This window comes from Podarcis tiliguerta (assembly GCF_965153285.1).
Source record: "Podarcis tiliguerta genome assembly, chromosome: 3".
Lineage (NCBI taxonomy): Eukaryota > Metazoa > Chordata > Lepidosauria > Squamata > Lacertidae > Podarcis > Podarcis tiliguerta.
This window is the reverse complement of record NC_139536.1, coordinates 104,980,533-105,002,795: the sequence shown is the minus strand read 5'-3', so window position 1 is coordinate 105,002,795 and position 22,263 is coordinate 104,980,533. Positions and strand designations below refer to the sequence as shown.

Here is a 22,263-nt window from a genome sequence, read left to right as displayed (position 1 = left end):
GTGGTCGTCTGTGTTTTAAATGGTCTTTTTAAAAAGAAAGAAAGAAAGAAAAGGAGAGAGAGAGAAATACCAAGAGTCCTGTAGTCATGCAAAGATTGAAGTTGTTGTGGTTGGAAAATCTGAAGTTTTTACAATGACCACAAGGGATAGAAATTTAGACACACACAATGAACAAGCTTGGTTTCTCAGCCGGACAATTCCACAAGCCTACACATTGGGAGCGTGCCAAAATATTCCGGTGACCAGGTGTCAGTGTTCAGTCACCTTAGCTTCGTGGGACGTGGGCGAAAGGGAAATTACACTTAAGACTCTAACTCAGGCAGCAGAAAAGAAAGTTGTGACTCATAAGCTTAAAGTTTGCCTTCTGACTAATGACATTGTTAGCACTGGCTATCAATCCATTTGCAAGAGTGGCGAGAAGGGAATTAGGTTTTCTGCAGAGACAAACAGCTTCCCTGAAAGAAAAGTAAACAACTGCAAGGTGTAAGGCATAACGCTGACTTTAAAAAAAAGAGAGAGAGAGAGCGAAAAGAATTCAAAAGCAAATTCATTTCTCACGACTTAGCTCAGCATGCAGCCTCTGAATGGGGGGGGGGAGGGGGGGAGTCTAGCTTGCTTTTTAAATAGACAGTGTTGGATTGCAGCCTAAATATGTTTCATATTGAAAGCAGACGAGGATTCCATTTCGTTCACTGATAACTGTGGGAAAATGCTTGGAAAAGTAAGCAAAAGTTGGGCAAGTAGAGACATGTGCCCCATCTTGCAATGAGTGGCTAAACTTTTTTTTATTATCGTTATTTATTATTGCATTCATATTTCATTAGCGCTGCGTACTGTACAGGGCTTTCTCCCTGCGCAACATACAGACGTTTTTTAAAGCTCGAGGACCCTCCTTCCATCAAGTGTACACACACACACACACACACACACACACAGAGAGAGAGAGAGAGCACAAGATGCCAGAGCCAGAACATAAATATACATTCAGCTCAACTTGGAGGCAGTTCTATCTGTCAAGGCAGCCTTCCGCCTTGGATTAATTGCAGCAACACTCCTCCTGAGTCAATGCACAGAGCCAAAACATGTTAGAGCAAGTTGGAAGCATACCACACCAAAAAACAAAGAGCCAATTATGGTCACTCCTGCTACCTTCAGTTAAGAGGATGTTTTCACTGCAGCCTTGCATAATCGTTTGGGAAGATGTTCTGTTTTAAGGCATAGCAACAGTTCCTGCTCATTCTTAGTATTGTTTACTGGCCTGCCCCACCCCGGGCAGATGGGGAGGGAAGAAAAGCAGAATATTTTTGCTGAAAGTGCTACTGTTACTTCATACCTGGCGTTGCCACATTCCAATATGGCCCTTTGCAAATTTGTTTTGGGGTGTGTTTTTTTTGTTTTGAAATAAAACAACCAGCCGACAAACACACACTCAAGAAAGTCATTTTCTGCACTGAAACAGAGTCTCGAGACACCTCAAAGGTCTGCCAAATTTGTGGCATTTGTGAACCATGGTCTACTTCACTAGACAACAACAGTAATCACTTCTACTCTAGCAGTGAGTGTCCACCCTCAACGATATCGGGAAAGGTCCGATAGTCATTAATTTCAGCTCAAATTCAGAGTGTGTCCACTCAGAAACTTGTAGCAGTAAGCAAAAGAGTGAAAAAAACACAATTTTTTACACAGCAAGTTCTCCTGTTCTTGTAGACCAGTCCCTTCCACAATTCAAAGATTTGCGTTTTAGGTTCTGTTCCTGGGGGGGGGGGGGAATTCTGCTAGCACCCAAATACAACCTCCTTGCTTTCAAAGCCATGCACCTCAGAGATGATAGAGGGTTAAGAGGTGTACATCAATCCCCACTCTAGAGATCAGCAATTAAGATAGCCGAGGAATGCATGCATACGGCACAGAGGCTTAATTTTTCCCATGCCATGTCTGACCCTTGCACATCTTTGAATAAATACACCAGTCAGGCACAAGAATTCCACATCCTGAATCTTATCCCATCAAACCAAGCTACTAGGCAACGAGTCGACACTGAGCTAGGAGACAGAGGGACACCCAATTAGCTAGTAAAACTGGGAACCAGAAGGCAGGAGGCTAATGAAAGAATCTAAGAGGGCTCAACAAAAGAAAACAGCCTACCTTGAAGTTTAGGTTATGGGAACATTTTAGTGCGAGAGACCAGACCTCTGTGCTTTGCCCGGCACCAAAAATGCACGTGTGTCATGTCATCAAACTTGACGCACAATGAAGACCAGGGATGGGGAGCAGGTGACTCTCCAGAATCTGATGGACCTTAATCCATAAGACCCCTGACCGCTGGCCATGCAGCAACCATCAGTGTTCAAAATTAGCCAGGCGCATTTGGCATCCAGCTATCAACTGGTGTGACCAAGTGAAGCTGCTTGGGTGCCACCTGACATTTCCACCACCTGGAGGTGCACACCTAGGGATCATTGGATCTGGACTGTTTTCACACACCAATACCCCATCCTGCAGAATTCTACCAGTTATATTTTATCTGCACAATCAGAATGAATTTCCGGAACCAAATTGCTTTTTCTGTGCAACCTGAGTAGCAGTCACCCATATTCAGAAAAAGAGGTCAGAATAGGCCTATCTATATCTATATCTATATCTATATCTATATCTCCCACTTGATCCTGGAACAGTACACACACACACACACACACACACACACACATATGGACTGTTCCAGGTTGAAGTGGCTTTTCTTCTTTAAGTTCTCAGAGCTCTTAACCGAGCTCAAGGTTGTCATCTGAACCAGCAATCAATCACAGTCAGGCGATCTCTGGAAAAATAAGACTTTGGAGCTGTCTTACCCAAAAAATGACCACTAGATACAGTGGTACCTCGGGTTAAGTACTTAATTCGTTCCGGAGGTCCATTCTTAACCTGAAACTGTTCTTAACCTGAAGCACCACTTTAGCTAACGGGGCCTCCTACTGCTGCCACGCCACTGCTGCATGATTTCTGTTCTCATCCTGAAGCAAATTTCTTAACCTGAAGCACTATTTCTGGGTTAGCGGAGTCTGTAACCTGAAGCGTATGTAACCTGAAGAGTATGTAACCCGAGGTACCACTGTATTCCATTTTGGGGACTGTGCCCTTGGGCTAAGAAGCCATTTGGCCCCTAGCTTTTATACCCAAGTTTCTAACACTAGCAACAACCCCTGTGGCATCAAGGAGTTCATGCAATGGATGGTTACATCTGCACCGGTTTGTTTCTGCATGCTGCAAAACCATGGGTGGGGAACTTGCTTTTCTATCTGATTAAATTTAATTATGTACCCCGTCTTTCCGACAACGACCTTCGAGTTCAAAGCAGCTCACCATCATGTGGCCCTCCTGGTGTTACTGGGCAACATCTCCCATCATCCCATTGGTCATGCTGGCTGGGGCTGACCAGAGTCCAACAACCCCCAGAGGGCCACAAGTGCCCCTATCCTTTCACTGTCTGTGCATGCAAAGGGTGCCCATGTATATCTTGATATGACAATCCCAAAAGATATGCCAACCTCTGTCTAAGCTGCACCACTTTAGGCTGCAAATGGTCAAAAGAACCACCAACAAAAATAACTTCCACATAGCAGACTAGATCTCGGAGAATCTTTCTCTCCAACTTGTTGCTTTCCATCTGGAGCTCATACACATGAGCATGGATGGAGCAACCCAGTCAGAGCCAGGTGACCACCTCAGGCTGCAGGATCCACAGGGCAGCAGATCCCAGATATGCAATCTGGGTAGCAAAAGGCTCCTTAAACCAGAGTTAGGTAAAGGTAAAGGGTAAAGGGACCCCTGATCATTAGGCCCAGTTGTCGCCGACTCTGGAGTTGCGGCGCTCATCTCGCTTTACTGGCCAAGGGAGCCGGCGTACAGCTTCCGGGTCATGTGGCCAGCATGACTAAGCCACTTCTGGCGAACCAGAGCAGTGCATGGAAACATCGTTTACCTTCCCGCTGGAGTGGTACCTATTTATCTACTTGCACTTCGACGTGCTTTTGAACTGCTAGGTTGGCAGGAGCAGGGACCGAGCAACGGGAGCTCACCCCGTCGCGGGGATTCGAACCGCCGACCTTCTGATCGGCAAGCCCTAGGCTCTGTGGTTTAACCCACAGCGCCACCCGCGTCCCTAAACCAGAGTTACAGTCACCAAAACAGAAAGCCTAGTTGCCATTTGGGGCCAGAAGGCTCAAAAGTCGCGTTTTTTTGAATACGACTTTCTGCTTCCCGAAATTCATTCCGATTGCACAGATAAAATACAACGGACAGAACTTTATAGGAAGCGCAGCTTGTGCGTGAAAACAGGCCAGATCCTAGGATCCTCAGGCAAAGACCTTGAGATGGTGGAGACATCAGGTACCATCCTGACAGCTGAGCATCTTCGCTTGGTTCCAAGAGCCAGGTGCAAAATGCGCCTGGTGAATTTCCAATGCTTGGAGGGGGGGGTGTTGCATATGAGCTCACACCAGTAGCAGAGACGGAGCAACCTAATGACAGCCAAGAGCTGCTGCCTTCGCGCACATATTGGTTAAGGAACGGGTGACAAAATCTGTTGAGGGACCTGTTTCTCCAATCCTCTCTGCATCCCTTTCATGGCAGGGCAGGTTTACCTGGATCAAGAAGCAACAGCCTCCAGATGAACTGCACAGTGACAAAGCTGCCCTTCTTTGCTATGATAACGGCTCATGATGCAAGTAGCACCGCCCTCCCCTTGCCTGCTTCTGCCGCAACTCTGCCAAACCACCACCAGCACCAGACCACATCACCGCAGCCCCATATCACCAGCAGACCTGGACCTGTGTTGCGAATTCAAAATGTGATGCAAAATGTGTCCTTGTGCCAGGACAAGATGCACGGAAAAAGACAATGGTGAAAATCACAGAAGAAGCTGCACTTCTGTTGCTGTTTGCTATTGGATTCCAATGGATTGTTGAATATTGCTTTATTTGATTGAAGTTGTTCCTTTTAAAGTTATTGTGACTTTTTATATAGGATCTGATTGTTACAATTATTTATATAATTGTTGTTGTTGTCTGTTGGAAGCCACGCAGAGTGGCAACACAGCCAAATGGGCGGGGTACAAATATTATTATTATTATTATTATTATTATTATTATTATTATTATTATTATTATTATTAATGCTGGGCACAGCAATACAGGGGCAGCATAGGAATGAGACAACTAGTCTGTGGTCCTCCATATGTCATTGGACTCCAATGCCCAGCAGCCCCAGCTAGCATGGCAAATGAGCTGACATGATGGAACTTGTAGTTTAGAAGAATCTGGAGGAACACAGGTTCCCCATCTCAGATGTAAAAGCTGGCCACAGCAGAGCAGGACTAATGGAGTCCAGCACAAAACTGAAACAAAAAACTACTGATAAGATCTCCTTTAAAAGAGCAAAGTATGGCTGTTAAAGTGGTAACAGGTTTTTGGTTTTTTTTAACGACACAATCCTAGTCTCTCCCACACACTGATATCCTCATTGGGTTTTCACGGGCATTGTTGGTAGCTAACCACACACTCCCAAGTGTGGGGAAAAGGGAAGGATTATGCTAAGCAGGTGATCAGATTACAGGTGAGAACTTTCAGGCCCCAGGCCAGGAGTGGGGAAGATCTGTGAATCTACAGATGTGCTTGGACTACAACTCCTATAATTCCTGATCATTGGCCATGCCAAACCTAGGCAAACCTAAAGAGGCAGAAATTTAAGAGGACATGCAAATTCTGGCCAAGTGATTGTGGATGCATTTCAGAAAAGGGTGCCCCTGGTTCCTGCCCAAAATGTTAGAAACAATATTAAGTTGGGTCCCATTTGAAAACAAAAGACTATATTGATCCATGCATATACTCAGTTGCACCAGAATTCCAATCCAATTGAAAGGCTTTAGGACTCCCCACTAGAAACAAGTTCAGTGCACCTGCTCAAACCCAAAATCTCCCTTCTCAAGCCATTTTGCAGCATTCCCCCTTTCCGCAACTGGTAAAGAGATCTCTGTGGCCCAAACTGCATTCCACAAGCCTGGGAAAAGAAAGGATTCGACTCCAACTCTCGCTGACTGTGGTTCGCATTCCCACGCACCTCACCCTTGTTTTGTTTCCCCTCAGCAAAGAGCCAGAATGCCTTACTGTACTTTGTGACTCAGATTTTATCTGAAGGTCCCGAGTTCAGGTCTGGCTCACGCTGGGTGACGCAGCATCAACATGCGGCAAGTCTGGATTTACTAGCTCTCAGCCAGATCGGCTCTCCCACGACTTGGGACCAAGCATTGAAAAGTGCCTCAGAACAATGCATTCTGCTGCAACACTCACTGCAGCAAGAAATCCCTATACAGCCGTACCTTGGTTTTCAAATTTAATCCGTTCCAGGAGTCCGTTTGACTCCCGGAACAGTTCGAAAACCAAGGCGCAGCTTCCGATTGGCTTAAGAGAATCCTGCAGCCAATCAGGAGCCGCAGAAGCCACAAAGGAAGTTTAGCTTCCAAAAATTGTTCAAAAACTGGAACAATCACTTCCGGGTTTCTATAGTTCGGAGCTGAAACATTCAAGTTCAAAGGCATTCAGCTCCCGAGGTTCGCCTGTATTTAAAGGGTTTCGTATCCCACCTTGCGGAACGCGGGTGGCGCTGTGGGTTAAACCACAGAGCCTAGGGCTTGCCGATCAGAAGGTCGGCGGTTCGAATCCCCACGACGGGGTGAGCTCCTGTTGCTCGGTCCTGCTCCTGCCAACCTAGCAATTCGAAAGCATGTCAAAGTGCAAGTAGATAAATAGGTATCACTCCGGCGGGAAGGTAAACAGCATTTCCGTGTGCTGCTCTGGTTCGCCAGAAGCGGCTTAGTCATGCTGGCCACATGACCCGGAAGCTGTATGCCGGCTCCCTCGGCCAATAAGAGAGATGAGTGCCGCAACTCCAAAGTCGGTCAAGACTGGACCTAATGGTCAGGGGTCCCTTTACCTTTTTATGCCACCTTGCAGCCTTCCTAGTTCTCTTCAACCTCTCCAGCTTGCCAAACTCCAGCTCCCATCAGACACCAACCAGCATGACTACCCCCAAAAAATCCTAAAAGTGGTTCTCTATGGTTTTGCTACGGATGCCGAGAGTTGTAAGGAGACTCCCATTCCCTTCACGGATCGAGAATTCCTATCGGGATTTAAGGATCGATCTCTCATCTGCAGGGAGTGCTGGGAACCACAGCTCTGCAAGGAGAATAGGGGTCTCTGGACAGACTTCAGCCCCCTCAGGAAGCAACAGTTCCCAGGATGCTTTGGGGCAAGTCGTGACCGTTTACGACGCGACCCTGTTTTGCAGGTATCATGCAGATGGGACCCTGAATAACCAGCTAAAGCAATCTGCAATCAGGAATGCACTCCCCAAAACCGCTTTCCAGCGGAGACAACATTTTGCACTCTTTAAATTGGGCTTCTTGACCGAAAAAGAGTACAGGAGGGTGTTGTTGTTGTTGTTGTTGTTGTTGTTGTTGTTGTTGTTTTAGAGCATAAGTGTGTTATATGCAAACACACGTCCGCTCTGTGCACCAGGCACCCTCTCCCCCAACCTTGGGAGAAGGAGCAAGGTCAGGCATGGAGACTAATTTTTCCCTTCCTGGTCCCACCTCTGGACCAAGCCAGGTATCACTTTAACAGCTCAGCATGTCCATTATTCGTGGGGAGGGGGCATTTCCACAGGGCCACACCACATGGGGAGTTTTAACCCTTCCTCCCCCAGCCACAACCTCAATGAGGATCCTCCCCTATAAGGCTGAGATCATGGATGGGCAATCTTCTGGGCGTTGCTGGAGTACAAGAACTCCCATCACAACAGACCCCTGGCCATGCTGGCTTGTGCCGATGGAAGATGGAGTCCAACAACCTGGACAGAGTGAGGGAGGGGCACAGATTTCTGACCCCTAAGGAAAAAATCTCCCATTGGGCCAATGAGAACTTTGACCCCATCCCAAGCTTCATAGAAGTGCTCTCTGTGTATATGTTGGGATCAGGGCTGAAGACCTCCTGATTCAGTGTAGCCCCAATTAAAATGGGGTGGTGGGGGTGCTGTGCCCCATATTTAATTTAAAAAAACAAACAAACCCTATGCGGTTAGAAACCATGCTATTGATATCCAGTTTGGGCCTCTATTTTGAGAGAGAACATTGAAGGAGACCCAAAACCCAGAAGGAATCTTAAGGGGCCAAAAATGGATTTGCCCAAACTCCTTGGGTGGAGGCAAGCTACCCATAGGTTGACTACTGTTACAAGGTTTTTGTTCGAGTGCATCTTGCACACCTGTTCTCACAGGACGGAAGGAAGTAGGAGAGACATGTGCAGAAGCCCGTTCCCTGACAAGGACAATACAGAGTGCCTCTTTTGACCTTGAACACATCTCCGGCAAAGGACAAGCCGAAAGGGTTAATTGCGGTCCTAGCCAATCCTTCTGCTTCGTGCCTAGTTTAGGGCCGTGTGCCAAATCACAAGAGTATTCGTTTCCTCGTTCGGGGACAAAAAAGCGAACTAGTGGGTTGAAACCTGTTGCGCTACTGCCCCACGTGGAGGACTACTTGAACATACCGTATTTTTCACTCTATAAGACGCACCAGACCACAAGACGCATCTAGTTTTTGGAGGAGGAAAACAAGAAAAAAATTATTCTGAATTTCAGAAGCCAGAACAGCAAGAGGGATCGCTGCACAGTGAAAGCAGCAATCCCTCTTGCTGTTCTGGCTTCTGGGATAGCTGCGCAGCCTGCATTCGCTCCATAAGACGCACACACATTTCCCCTTACTTTTTAGGAGGGAAAAAGTGAGTCTTATAGAGCAAAAAATACGGTAATAACCTGGAAAAGACAGAGGGAAAAGAAGCTCTGAAGGCTTTCTTTCCTGCATCCACAACCCCCTGCTTCTGATCCATTGGGATCAGAAGATCCCAATGGAAATCTGGCTGCAAGGCAGCTTCAGATTCTCATCCCATTGCCCTCAACCCAGAACAGCCTGTGTTTGGACCAGTTCTCGCTCAGCTTCACATAGTGCCAAGGTGAAGACATTTGGTTAAAACCAATCCTCCAGGTCCCTCGGGCCTGGAGAACAAGGAAAGAAAGCACACAAACTGCTGAACACTTTGCCCTATGGCATTACACAACTGCTGAGTCGGAAGGGGCCCCGAAGGTCATCGAGCCCAACCCCCAGCAATGCGTGTCCGTTCCCAGCTCACATGACACCCACCAAGAGAGGCAAGTACACAGAACTTGAGGAATTGCACCGCCAAGGCAGCAATTGGGGATAAGGAAGGAACACAGGCAAGACCTTTGGGGGGAAAGCAATACAGTAGTACCTTGGTTCTCAAACGCTGAAAACCCGGAAGTGTTCCGGTTTTTGAACGATTCTCAGAAGCCGAACGTCTGATGCGGCTGTTGGCTATTGTTTCTGGGTCGCCTGCACCAATCAGAAGCTGAGCCTTGGTTATCGAGCATTTCGGAAGCCAAATGGACTTCGGGAAGGGATTAAGTTTTGCGCTTTTGTTTTTGCTATTTATTTTACGGTTTTTGTTTTAGAGGCTTTTTTTGGTTCATTTGTTTTTGTGACTGTGTGGAACCCAGCTCAGCAACTAACTGATTGATTGTGTGACTGCAGAAATGGATAAAAGCCCCTCATCCAAACAATGACTATGATCAATGCAGGTAAGAAAAAAGAATATTTTTTATCATCTACAATAGTATCTTATTCATTTTATAGTACAGTACATTGATTATTAGGGACGTGGGTGGTGCTGAGGGTTAAACCACAGAGCCTACGACTTGCCAACCAGAAGGTCGGCGGTTCGAATCCCCGCAACAGGGTGAGCTCCCGTTGCTCAGTCCCTGCTCCTGCCAACCTAGCAGTTCGAAAGCACATCTAAGTGCAAGTAGATAAATAGGTACCACTCTGGCGGGAAGGTAAACGGCGTTTCCGTGCACTACTCTGGTTCACCATAAGTGGCTTAGTCATGCTGGCCACATGATCCAGAAGCTGTACGCTGGCTCCCTTGGCCAATAAAGCGAGATGAGCGCCGCAACCCCAGAGTTGGCCATGACTGGACCTAATGGTCAGGAGTACCTTTACCTTTTTACATTGATTATTGCTTTCATTTTATGGATCAATGGTCTTGTTAGATAGTAAATTTCATGTTAAATTGCTGTTTTAGGGGTTGTTTTTAAAAGTCTGGAACAGATTAATCTGTTTTGCATTACTGTCTATGGGAAAGCGCACCTTGGTTTTGGAACGCTTTGGTTTTGGAACAGATTCCGATTAAGAACCAAGGTACCACTGTTATTTAAAGAATGGATCCTTATGGTGCTTCATGTCGACCAAGAAAGAGAGCAACTTAAGTGTGCCTTTCCCTTCCCCACTTCAGAAGAGAGTCTTTCCCTTCACCAACCCCTTGCCCTTAGGACCAAGCACTCTCTGAAACCGGAGAAAGAGGACTCCACTTTTCCTAAGCATTATTTTTGTGCGCGCATGCTTGCTGCCTCTCATAATGCGAGCCGATGAGTGTCCTGGCAAGCTTGCTGGAATAATGACTATCCTGCAAACGCATGATGTGCTGAAGCAGCCATTGTGCAAAGCAAGTCCATGGTTTGTCCGGGAGCCAAGCTACGCCGAGTCTACTGCTGCTTCCTGTTGCTTGCCCTGTCCCAGCATTATTTTTGGACGGGCCCCATTATGCTCTGTAATCCTGCCTGCAGTCAGGATGGCCACATTATTGTCATTGGTTAATATTAGCCACCACTGCCTCCGTCTGGGTGGTCGGACTACAATTACTATGACCAAACTGGTATGTTTCGAACAAAAAGGAAGAGGGTGGGGTCTTTTTCCCCGGGGGGGAAAGGCTTTAATTTTAAGAAGGAATTGGGGTGCCTCGTTTTTCATCAGTTCTTGCAAAGAAGCCCCTAGTTGCAAAGGGGCTCAATAGCAGATCACTGTTAAAAAACCCCCGGAAATACCATCTCCCCTTATCCCATTGCCAGACAGCCTTCTCCTCCAGAAGCTTCGCTCCCATCCCCCTCGCCGGCCGGAGAAAGCGCTGCAAGCAGGCCAGGATGTCAGTGGGCAGTTTAAACCCCTCAGCAGCAATGAGATTACCCGCTATTCTCAGCATTTAGCCTCCCTACCTGTTTAAAGCATCGCTTTTGATAATTAAACGCACCAGTTACAACAAGGTGACAAGGTTAATAGACAGAATACCTAGCAGTCAGTCAAGCAGAGAGTCAGGTTTGCATCCAGCAAGCCTGAACAAGATGTTTTTTTGCCCCCTTCTCCAAACTCATTTACCTGGAGAAGAGCTGAGTTGGAAGGGACAATGTCCCAATTCACTTGAGCCCCTTTAACCCTTTCAGGGAATGCCGTGCCCTTCTGGGGCACACTATTAAGATCCCTGCACTGCAGCTTGGCCTAGATCTATTCCCAAATAAACGTCCCGGCTCCTCGATCCATTCACTCGCAAGAGCACAGATAAGCACCTTCTTTGGGGAAATAAAAACCTCTGGCATGGCGAGTGTTATCCTGGTCATGGAACAAAGCAGCAAGTCTAAAAATGCATGGCTTTATTTTACTAAGACGGTGAGTCACCACTGGAGCAATCAGGAACGAGAAGATTTATGGGACTTCTGCCTGATCAAACAGAAACGTCCCCTGGAATTGACTCTTTTTAAAGTTAACAGAATCACAGCCTGGCCTCGTTTCTCCAAGAATAAAACACAGTAATTCAAGAAAGTTACTTGGAAGCTGCTCCCAAGCTAAGAGGCGGATCCTACGCAGAGTTAGGTACACTTAGGCCGCAATCCTAAACGCACACTTGCAAGGGAGCAAGCCCTGCTGAACAAAGTAGAACTTTGCTCCCAATAAGCACGTTTAGGATTGGCACAATCTGCTTTTGCTGCGGAAGGATCTGAGAAAGGAGTCAACTTACAAGACTCACATATTCCAATGCAAGCTCATAGCAATGGATGTAAAAATATTGTCAAAGTCCGATTGCTTGAAGTATATGCACTCGACTTCAGAATACCAGCCTCACCCAACGGGCTGCAACCCAAGGCTGGGAGAATTGGTTACTTTTCAAACACTTAATGCAAACCATTATCTGCTCCACTGCAGTCCCCATCTCTCTCTCTCATTAAAAATACCATACATTTCACGTTCTGTTCCCATGATGCACTCAGTCCTTCTACCAAATGCAAGTTTCCTCTAATTCTTTGTTTGTTGTCACAGATTTCACTTTTGGAAAGTTGAAGTCCTCTCATAGGCTCAAAGATAATCTGATAGCATTTTTTCGCCTCCTCGGGTCAGAGACCCTTTGATAGATCCAGACAAAAGGCCTTTGGGGAAGGGCTGTCTACAAAGAAAAAGCCTGGCATAACTCAGCAAGGTTTTTTGGTTTTTTTTTGTTTTTCCTCAACAGCAGATCTTAGAACAAAAGTCAGCCTTAGCAGCGAGCCAGAAAACATCTTTGGAACGGGAGTATGGTTTAGTTGAAGAGCTGGCTGCTGCTGCTGCTGCTAGCACTTTTCCAGCCCAGGGGTGTAAAGCACACAACCAGGAGATTCAAAACTTGTATTAAAAAAAACAACAACAACCATTTGCAACAAAGCACTTAAGATCTTTTAGCACCTCAGTAGGCAGCCAATAAACGTGACTCATAAATAAACAAATAAGGTGTCTTATATTTGCAAACTGCAAGGTCACCATGTAAACGTGGGGGTTTTTGGAGGGGGGGGTGTCGAATTTTGAATATGCATTGGAAAAAATGCCAGCTCTGACCTATACAATGTTCCCGGCTTGCCTGAACACAGGGGGGGGGGGAATGTCTTACGAAGAGAGAAAACACGAAATTCTCACCGTCCTATTTAATGAATAATGGAGGCTGACTTAAGTGAAACAAAGAAAGTCACCCACTGGAAAGCATTTCAGGGTATCAAAACAGATCATAGATTAAGCCATTGGCATTGTGTGGGAGAGGGCTTTAAACAAAGGCATGCCAATGCTTGAACCAGCAATAAAACAAGGGGTTTCCTGAGGTGTGTGGAGCAGGCCTCCTTATGGGAAACACACACACACACACAAAGGCGTACTCCACAAATATCCATTGGCTAAAGGGCAGGTCACGCTTCTTTCAAAAATATGTGATCGCATTTTTCTGTATCATTTTAGCAGTTGGTGCAGGTGCAGCCTTGTGGATGATGGCTCTCCTTTCTTTCCTTCATGCTGGTTCGCTGCCCCGTTTCCTAGCAACCTATTCAAACCTCCAACCTCTTTAAAAAAAAAAGAAGGAAATTTACAGCCCTCCATCGCCACAGCCATTACTCACGAGGGTTACATAAAAACCTAGGCTGGGCAGGGGAAAAGTTTTAATAACAAAACTCTAAATCCTAGCCTCTACTTCATTTAATTACACATGTACGTAGTTAACTGTGTGTATGTTAAATGGAGCAGAAACCATGCAGGTTAGAATCTACACTATATATATATATATATATACACACACACACACACACACACACACACGTTTTGATTTACTTGAGTAAGTATAGATTCTATCCTGTATGGATTACAGGGTATGTAGAAGGAAGAGACCCAAAGAGCTTTTCACTCACAAAGCAATGTTTTAGAACTATTTCTTGACAGAAAGCATGTGGATAACACTTCCTGGCAAAGAAAAGATGTGGGGCCCTTTTTAAATGTGGGCCTGTATTTATTTTAAAAGGAGAGCCTTCTCCAAAATCACAAAGGCTTGAAAAGTTAACAGCTAGCCAGATTTTTTTTTTTTTTTTGCCAATTGCCAACTATTTTAGGAGGCAACTCTGAAATTAACACCAGCTCCTAACAGCTTCCAAGGGGACTGCTCAGTTTGCACCAAACAAGAAAAAGCCGAGGACCAACTGGCTCATCCTCAGTTGAAAGGAGACCAGAATAGAGAATTAACCCAAGTCTCAGCAGTGACTGCTTAGCTAGGGAGCTCAGGGTTGCCTTTGGAGATAACACAGCTTGGAACATATGCTTGTATCGGATCTGGAATGTGTCATTCCTACCACAAAACAACGAACAAAAGATGCCATGAGAACCTTGAGGAAGAAAGCAGGAGGCAGATCAAACCAACTGAGCTAATGGAAACTTGGAATTTCATCATAAAAGCACCTTGGGTCCAGCCAGGTGGACTTTTTTGTGCACAAAGGTGAGAAAGAAATCCACACTCAAAACGCAGCTTTTTATTGGAAGTGGATTCCTTGAAGGAGTCTTCTGCTAACCTACAGCTGCTTATAGTATTATTCCATTCTCACACACACAAGAGTTAGGATCCCAGTGCTGTAGATGGCAGGAGATTATGTGTGAATCAATAGGTAGCAGCCAGAGAAGAACACCTGGTGGAATTACCTGGCAGGACAAGATCACTGTAGGATTTACTCATGCCTGACTCACCGGATATGCAGACATGCCATAAAAAAGCAGACGGGTGTTGAGGGGGGTGGGAACGTTTTGGGAAGGAGAGAGATGAGATGCTGTACAGGGAGGAGGCACTGGCTGCCTAATCTCATGCATGGTTTATGAAGCAAACCCTACAGAGCTCGATGGAGGTTTCTCCCAGGTGTAGGGCTGCAACTTCAACTGGGGCACAAGCGCCATTGCTCAGTGTGACTTACTCCCAAGTAAACACGCCTAGGATGGCTCTGGGCACAGGGACTGCATCTTTACTCAAGTCAGCCTCAGTGTTTGCAGATCAGATCTGCTGCTTGCTTTCACAGAAGCACCGGTCACTTTTAGGATTATGGGCTGGTGGTGGAGGGGGAAGAGATCAGATTCATGACACACACACAAGAAAAGATTTCTCTATCCCAAAAGGGTCCTGGATGAACCCGCTCCTCAACAAAGACACAGAGAGAAAAGAGAAAGAAAGGAGGCCGAATTCTTAAGAGAAGGTTGACAGCCATTGGCAGCACTTCAGATACCACACATTTCCACGAAGCTTTTTTTATCCCTTTGATGGCAGATTTGATAACAGTTTTATCTCCCTGCAAGCAAAACCGAACTAGCAAGGCTCAGAGTATCGAACAGAGAATACTTTTGTGAGCTCCGCTATTGTACTTTGTAATGCAATCTTCTTAAATATGTGCACTTAGTTTCACCCTAAATCATAATGATCTTTTTTTTAAAAAAAAGAAAAAGAAAGAAAGAGAAAGAAAGACTCAGAAGGATGTGTGCGCGAAACCGATAATTGCAGCAGAGACAGATAGGAGGCAGCACAAGAGCACATGGTTAGCATTTTGTGTTGTGCTCCGAGTTGCTGGGATCACAAGAGAGAAACGGGAGGAGGGACTTGGCTGTCCCTCCCACTGAATCCTCCCGAGATCTCCCTTTGCGAGCCAATCAGAAAAATGCAATCTAGTGCGTGAATATTCATTTGGGAGACAACAGTTGCACCTCTTCCAGAAGACCAATAAAGAAGGAGACCTCTATTTCAAGAAGAGGGAGGGAGGCAGGGCTCCCAAAGCTGTTCTTTCAAAAGCTCTCCCTGCCCATTCACACAACCAGGACCTGCTCAGCACCCATAAAGAGGGATCTTAGATGGATTCCACATGTCTGGCCCGGAGTTTAAAAGGATGCTGTCCAGCTACGCCCCTGAAGGGAGATTCCTGCTTTACAGTGCTGGCAGGCAGACACAGACAAACAGCATGGCCCCTTCTGCATTATCAAGAGCTCAGTAGTGACTTAAGCAAAAATGCATTTGGTGAAAGTGCGGCCCATTTGAAGACTGGGTCATTCGCAGCCAATTAAGGACCAACGCCTTTCCCAAGTGCACGCCCTTCTTTCCAGGTGGAGGGTCCGGAACTGCTACCCAAGCCAAGGGAAGATGGTTCCAGCTCTCTTGCCTCGCCAGGCCAAACAGTAAAGCTCTCATAGGAGAAGGGGAAACAAGCAAAGGATGGCGGTGGCAGCAGCAGCATGGGCATAAGGCAGAGGGAGTTATGTCTCTCCTCTCGACTGAGCTCCCAGAGCTTCTCCAGTGTCTGGGCTGGGGAAGGGAGCACGCTAACAGGATTCCTGAGGAAGCTGGCAACCGGGAAGAGTTAGCAGCTCCCACGGGCCCCACCAGAGATGCCACTGGGTAGGGCGAGAGGGGTCCCCATAGCATTCCACCAAGGGGTCTCCAACGCACGGCCTGCCGCCCCCCACCCGACCCTCCTGCCTCCACCTAGGCATGAGAACTAATTGGGAGGGGGGAGCAATAAAATAAATAAATTGCATGAACTTCTGACCTTTTAAATTCTCCGGGGGGACGGGACACTGGGGACAGGGGATGACTTGCATATACATGTAACACACAGGTTTTTCCCCCACCCACCAATTCACTTAGGGTTTTCCATCTAGCTCCGTTGCAGCTTAGCCAGACGGAGATGTACGCGGCTCTAAGCCTGCGACCGCAAGGCAGCCAGCCCCCATGGCGAGGAAGAAGGAAGGAAGATGCTCTCAGAAAAGTCAAGTCACTCACCGGCCAGGCAAAGCTGAAAGGGAGGACAATCCGGTTCCTTTCGTTATTCCGATTGTATTTCAAACTGAAGGTATTCCCACCGACGACTGGGGTAGATCCGGACCCAAAGCTGCAAGGGCCCCCAGCGGAAACCCTCGACTGATACTCCTTCAGGCAAACTTTGAAATAAGTATCGCATTCGTCTCTGGTGCACTTCTTATCGGCTGGGTTTCGGGTCCCGTCGCAGCAATTCCCATTCTGCAATTCGCCATTGACATTTTGCATGGATATGATCTCAAACTCGAACTGGCCTGATGTTAGGGTCACCTGTTTTGTTTTGTCATTTAAAAAAAAAAAAAGTTCCCCCAAAGAAAGCAGAGAGGAGAAGGAAGCGTTAGCACGTTGCTTGTAAATAAATATATATATTTTTAAAAAATAACCACTAACAAGTTTAGCAAAAATGAAAGGGGAGGCTTCTATTGCTCCTTGATTCAACAGGTTAAAAAGCGAACAGGAACCCCCATCTGTTACCCACCCCCAAATTCTGATGTTAGGGGCAATTCCCAGAGGGAAATCGTGTCGCTATTTGCCTCTCAGCGCTCAAAAAGAGTTAAAGGGTCGTTAGCTTCAAGCAAGGGAACACCGCGCAGAAAAAGCATTGCACAGCTCAAGCGAATAACTCTAATCAAGTCAGACGCACTCCTGAAAACAATCACGGAAAAGTCCGCTTGCTACGAGGCTTTCAGAAAGCAAAACCCTCTGAAAAAAAAGAAATGGAACGCTGACGGTATAGGGGGGAAGAAGAAAGGGAAAGTCCTCGGGGAAACCTGGCTTCCCCCTAGAAATTATCACCCCGAATTCAAAAACGCATAGCAGAAGCATTTTTTTTAAATGCAGCTGACGGGGGGCGGTGGGGAAATCGGTCAATGCGAATGTCTTGGGGCAGGGGGTTGGGTAGGCGGGCAGGAGATCTGCAATCGAAAGCTTTCCTTGGGAGACAAAAAACCCCCAAAAACCGAAACCTGCGAAAAGCGAGCTTCTGCGCGGAGCTGCGCTGCGGGAAGCAACGCCCGAGCCTTGCCCCAAAAACGTACCTTGACTCGCAAGCATAACAGGGCAAGGAGAAGCCGTAAGGAGAAGTCCGTGAGCTGCGGTCCCTTTGAGCCAAGCATGCCTCTTGCTTGCAGAGTGCCCTTCGCGCAGAGACGCTCCTCGGCTCGCTGCCGCTCTTTGCAGCCGCTGCCCGGCTCCCAGATATATATATATGCTCTCCCGGTGGAAGCGCGCGCGGGTGGAAGACGCCACTTCTCAAAAGGTTTTCAATAGCGCCCCGATCTTCAATGTAAAGCAGCCCAGCCTCCTTTTATTCTCCTTGGCCTCTGTCTCTTAAAAACCCCCACCCTTCCTTTCTTCCTTTCTTATTAGCGATGGTTATTCCGCGCGCCCCCACCCACCCCCCTCGCCCGCTCGCTTTTCTCTCTTTTGCAGAGCTCACCGGCCAACCCCTCTCTCTCTCTCCAGCCCGGCCAGCACAATAACCCGGCCTGAGCCCCCCTCCCCACCCCCCGCCACACGCACATAGACGACACCCCTCCGGAGAGAAAGGAGGGGGCCCACGGCTATTTGCACGCGCGCAACCAGCCCCCTCCAAAAGGAAAAAAAAAGGAAGCCAGAGGAGGAGGGATCCGATCGCCCGTGCTGCAAGCCCCACTAAACTGACTGCTTGCTGCTGCTGCTGCTTGCTAGCCCATGGCTACAGTAGGAGGAGGAGGGGGGGCGCAAACGTCAGGCAGCGCATGCGTTGCTATTAATATGCATTAAGGGGGAGGGTGGAAGGGCAAGCCGCAGCCCCGCCTCGGGTCCCTGGAGAGGCTTGCCTTTTTTCCTTGGAAGGGTGACAAGAGGTGGAGCAACCCTGGGAAGGCAGGGCTGGGCGGGGGGGGGGGACGGGGGCGGCGAGGGTTGCAGGAGGTGAGGAGCAAAGCGCAGCAGGTGGGCAAGGAGCCTTGAGAGAGGCGGGAGAATTAATAATGCTTGACGCGCGGCAAGAAAACCGCGCGTCTGTTTGCAAAGCTAAGCAGGGTCCGGGGTGGTTTCAGACGGGATGGGGGAACCGCTCGGGTGGAGGAGGTTGGACTGCATAGCCTTGGAGGGAGGTGTCCCTTGCCCCCTCTCTAGGTTCCGCGATGATGATGCCAATAGGAGGGTTTGCGTGGCAGGGGGTTGCGCTAGATGACCCTCGCGGATCCCTTTGCGCTCTGGTTCCATGACGGCTAATAGCAAGCCTTCGCTGTTGCAAATATGGGAGAGCGCGTTTGGTTTCGCTGATCGTGTCTGCTGAGCTGAAGACAAGAATTAGGTTTTTTTTAAAAAATAAAAAATAAATAAATTAAAGCGGGAGGGGAGGGCGGAGGTGCCCGTCAGGTGTGCAGCCCTCCTAAGATGGGCGTGTTTTGGAAAGCCTTCGCGGAAGAAGCTGGCTGCCACCCAAAGGCGCGTGCACCGAGGTTTCAGGAGTGGGGAGTTGGCTTTGCGCAGAAACGCCCCGGACCTATTAGCGTTTCAAGGCTTTGGAGGGTCTCAGTTGCCCGTCCGTTCCTTCTCCTCCCTCCCCCGTCCGGGCCCACCCGCCGCTGGAATCGTGTGCCTGGGTGATCCGCCAGCCCCGGATAGCATTCCCTATGCATGTGCCAAACGTGGGATCTAGTGCACGATCGCTCGTGTTGCAATAAATCTGCTAGTCTTTAAGGCGCTTTGTTGTTCTTCCTTCGTAAGGAAGCGGGCGCTCTCTCTTCTCATTCTCTCCCTCCCCCTCTGGGGGCCACACAAGCTGAGCCCCTTTCTCAAGGCACGGGAAGGGAAAATGGATTACTTTTTGGGGGGGAAGGCTTCAGAAATGTCCCACGCTCCCCGATCACACGTGGGAGAGCTGCAAAGAGAAACTTAACTACGCGCTCGCAAGGAGGAACAGCTCTTTAGCGCAGGATTGCAAAGTTCAGCAGCTTTTAGTATCGAGAAAACCTGGACGACGCGTGAACGTCGCATGATCGAGCCGTCTCGGGAGCTTCCCTCCCAAACCACAGGGGCAAACGCAGCCTGAATGCCTCGGTGCTGTGCTCAGGCTGTGGAATTCGACGGGAGACTCTTTGACTTCAGAGCAAACGTGCAGAGTCGCACTGTTAAGTCTCAAGGTGGTCTGTGGAGCTACTTAACTCCATATTTCTCAATCAACCTGCCTGCCTCTGGGCGGTCCAGGTGAGGACCCGCCAGATTGAGCAACGAACTAAAGTAAGAGTCCCTGCACGCAGAAAGCTAGTATGTCAGGGAAACGGCTAGGCTGCAGTCCTTTTCCCTGACGTGCTAGTTTTTTTTAGTGTGGAGGATTTTATATGGAAAGCTATGAAATCATGTGGAATAGCTCTACCCCGCCCCCACCCCAGCTTTTTGGGGAGGCAGACCAGTCACAGGTCTTCCTTCCTATGCCTTTGCCACTAAATAGCTGTCGCACATACCTATGTGGGTTCTACAAGGGATGGCACTACTTTAAAAATGGTGCGGGGGCGACGTGGCTTTGGGCTTGTTTGCTCCCTGCGCTTCTGATCGGTGAGCGCAGCATTTTAGATAAAAGCCTGCCGGAGTGAATAATGCGCGCAAACACCATTTTCTGCATTGGGAGCAGCTGTATGGGTTTGGGAAGGGGAAAGAGGTTCGCCTTGAGTGTTTGTGAGGATACGCGGGGCGGTATGGAGTAAAAACACGCAGGCACAAAACACCGAAGTTATGAAGCTCTGCTCCCGAACCTGTTACTGTAAGAACAAGCCTCTGAGCACATCAGGAGTGCTTTCCCCACATGCATCAGCCACCCCAAGAACCGAGGAGAGGATGGCTTTTAGAGTCCCAGCGGAAACTCCCTTGGGCCTGATCCTGTACACTTTAAAGCATCTTTTCCTCTTCATAGGAGTTCTGGGAACTGTAGTTTGACAGCCTCAGAGTGAGAATTCCCTTTACCAAATGATAGTGCCCAGAATTTATTTTTAATTTTAAATTTTTTTCTGTGGGTGGAGAGCTTCGAATGTGCTTGGTGGCGTTGTTGTATGCAGCCAATATTTGGAAAGATTCCTGCATTGCGGGGGGTTAGACTAGATGACCCCTGGGTCCCTTCTAACTCTAAGATTCTATGATTCTATAGTAACACGGGGGGAGGGGCACACCTGAAAAGCCATGATTCAAAGGTTGCCCTCCTGCGCGCCTTTTTTATACTTGGCGGGGGTTGGGTGCATAAGACGCATGGCATGGCATGGCCCGCAGTGGATGGCAATCGCTTTGGGACAGGTTGTGCGTGTGTTTGTGTGTGTGAATGCGAGAGAGGAAGATAATCACACTGGGAAAAGGAGGCGGGTGCTGGAAATCAGTGTCTCGAGACAAATCGTCACCCTGGGGAGAAAAGGGCGTGCGTTAAGGGTTACTTCTGCCGTCAAGCCGATCGCGCAGCAGCAGAGAGCTTCGCTGCCTGAGATCTGGCAAGATTTGATGGGTTAGGCAGCAGGAGAGGAAATCCTTTTTGGCAACGGGAGAGACTTCTCCAGGAAACTGATCACCTGAACCAACGTGGTGCGCTGACACACACACCCATAAAAAAAAAACCCGAAGCAAACAATCAAGCGCCTGAAGGCAGGCTTACTTCTGAGTAGCAGTATTCGCCTGCGCTTGCTCCGCAGCTTGGTTTTCCCGTTTCCCAAAGTTCAGCTGCTGCGCAACTGCACCTCTAAGGGGGCGCTGCTCTGCGGCGGCTCCAAGCGTGGTGGCTGGTTAAGTAGGTGACAATCAGCTTTCGATCTGTAGCCCTAAATAACACTTATTAGGAAGTGAGTCGGATGGGCTTCCGCGGGACTTCCGAGAGAACATCTGCTGCGTCCAAACGATGATTTAAGAACAAGGATTCTGGGCAAGGAGAAGACTTTAAATCGGAACAAATCCAAGCCTGTTCGCACCTGTCAGCCATGCTTTATTTTTTTGGCGTATGAGTTGCAGTCATTAGTAATAGCAGTTAAGCTTCCTTTTAAGTGCTCAAACTGTGTCATGTCTCAGTTAATCCTTACTATGACCCTGTAAAGCAGGCTAATAGAATCATCCCCATTCTCCAGATGGAGCTGTGGTGGAAAGGCAGACCTGGTTTGTGCTGATGTAGTCTGGGCTGTACCAGTGGTATACTGGTGCGAGAGGGGTTCCGTAGCCATATTTTTTAAAAAATTAGCTGTCAGTGAAAGCGTAACCCAGGCATTGCTGGGTTAAAAGAAGGATGTGGGCGGGCGGGTATGTAGTCATTTAAGCACCCACCTGCAATCTGAAATGACACAGCTTGAATACACAGCTAGGGTAGCCTGGTCAGTAGGACATGAGAGTCATAATTCCAGGGCTGGGGGTTTGAATCCAAAGATTCCTGCATTGCAGGGGGTTGGACTAGATGACGCTCTTGGGCCCTTCCAACTCTGCAATTCTATGGTTCTATGAGAACTAGACCAGAGAGGCATTCCCTGTGAAGCTTGCTATCTGCTACGTGACCTGCAACCCAGATCACGTCCATAGGTAAAGGTAAAGGTACCCCTGATCGTTAGCTCCAGTCGTAGACGACTCTGGGGTTGTGGCGCTCATCTCGTTTTACTGGCCGAGGGAGCCGGCTTACAGCTTCCGGGTCATGTGGCCAGCATGACTAAGCTGCTTCTTACCTTCCCGCCAGAGTGGTATC

General features: G+C 48.1%; 1 protein-coding gene across 1 annotated transcript in view; it reads right to left on the bottom strand.

Annotated features, from left to right (window-relative positions):
- JAG1 (jagged canonical Notch ligand 1) overlaps positions 1 to 18,283 on the bottom strand; it is a 71,331-nt gene extending 53,048 nt beyond the window's left edge. Inside the window, exons 1-2 of the mRNA XM_083431907.1 lie at positions 17,612 to 18,283; positions 16,539 to 16,844 (exon numbers count right to left, since the gene is read on the bottom strand). Coding sequence (XP_083288033.1) covers positions 16,539 to 16,844; positions 17,612 to 17,689 — 384 coding nt within the window. The 5' untranslated portion in view covers positions 17,690 to 18,283. The remainder of the gene's footprint in view (positions 1 to 16,538; positions 16,845 to 17,611) is intronic.
- Positions 18,284 to 22,263: the final 3,980 nt, after the last annotated feature.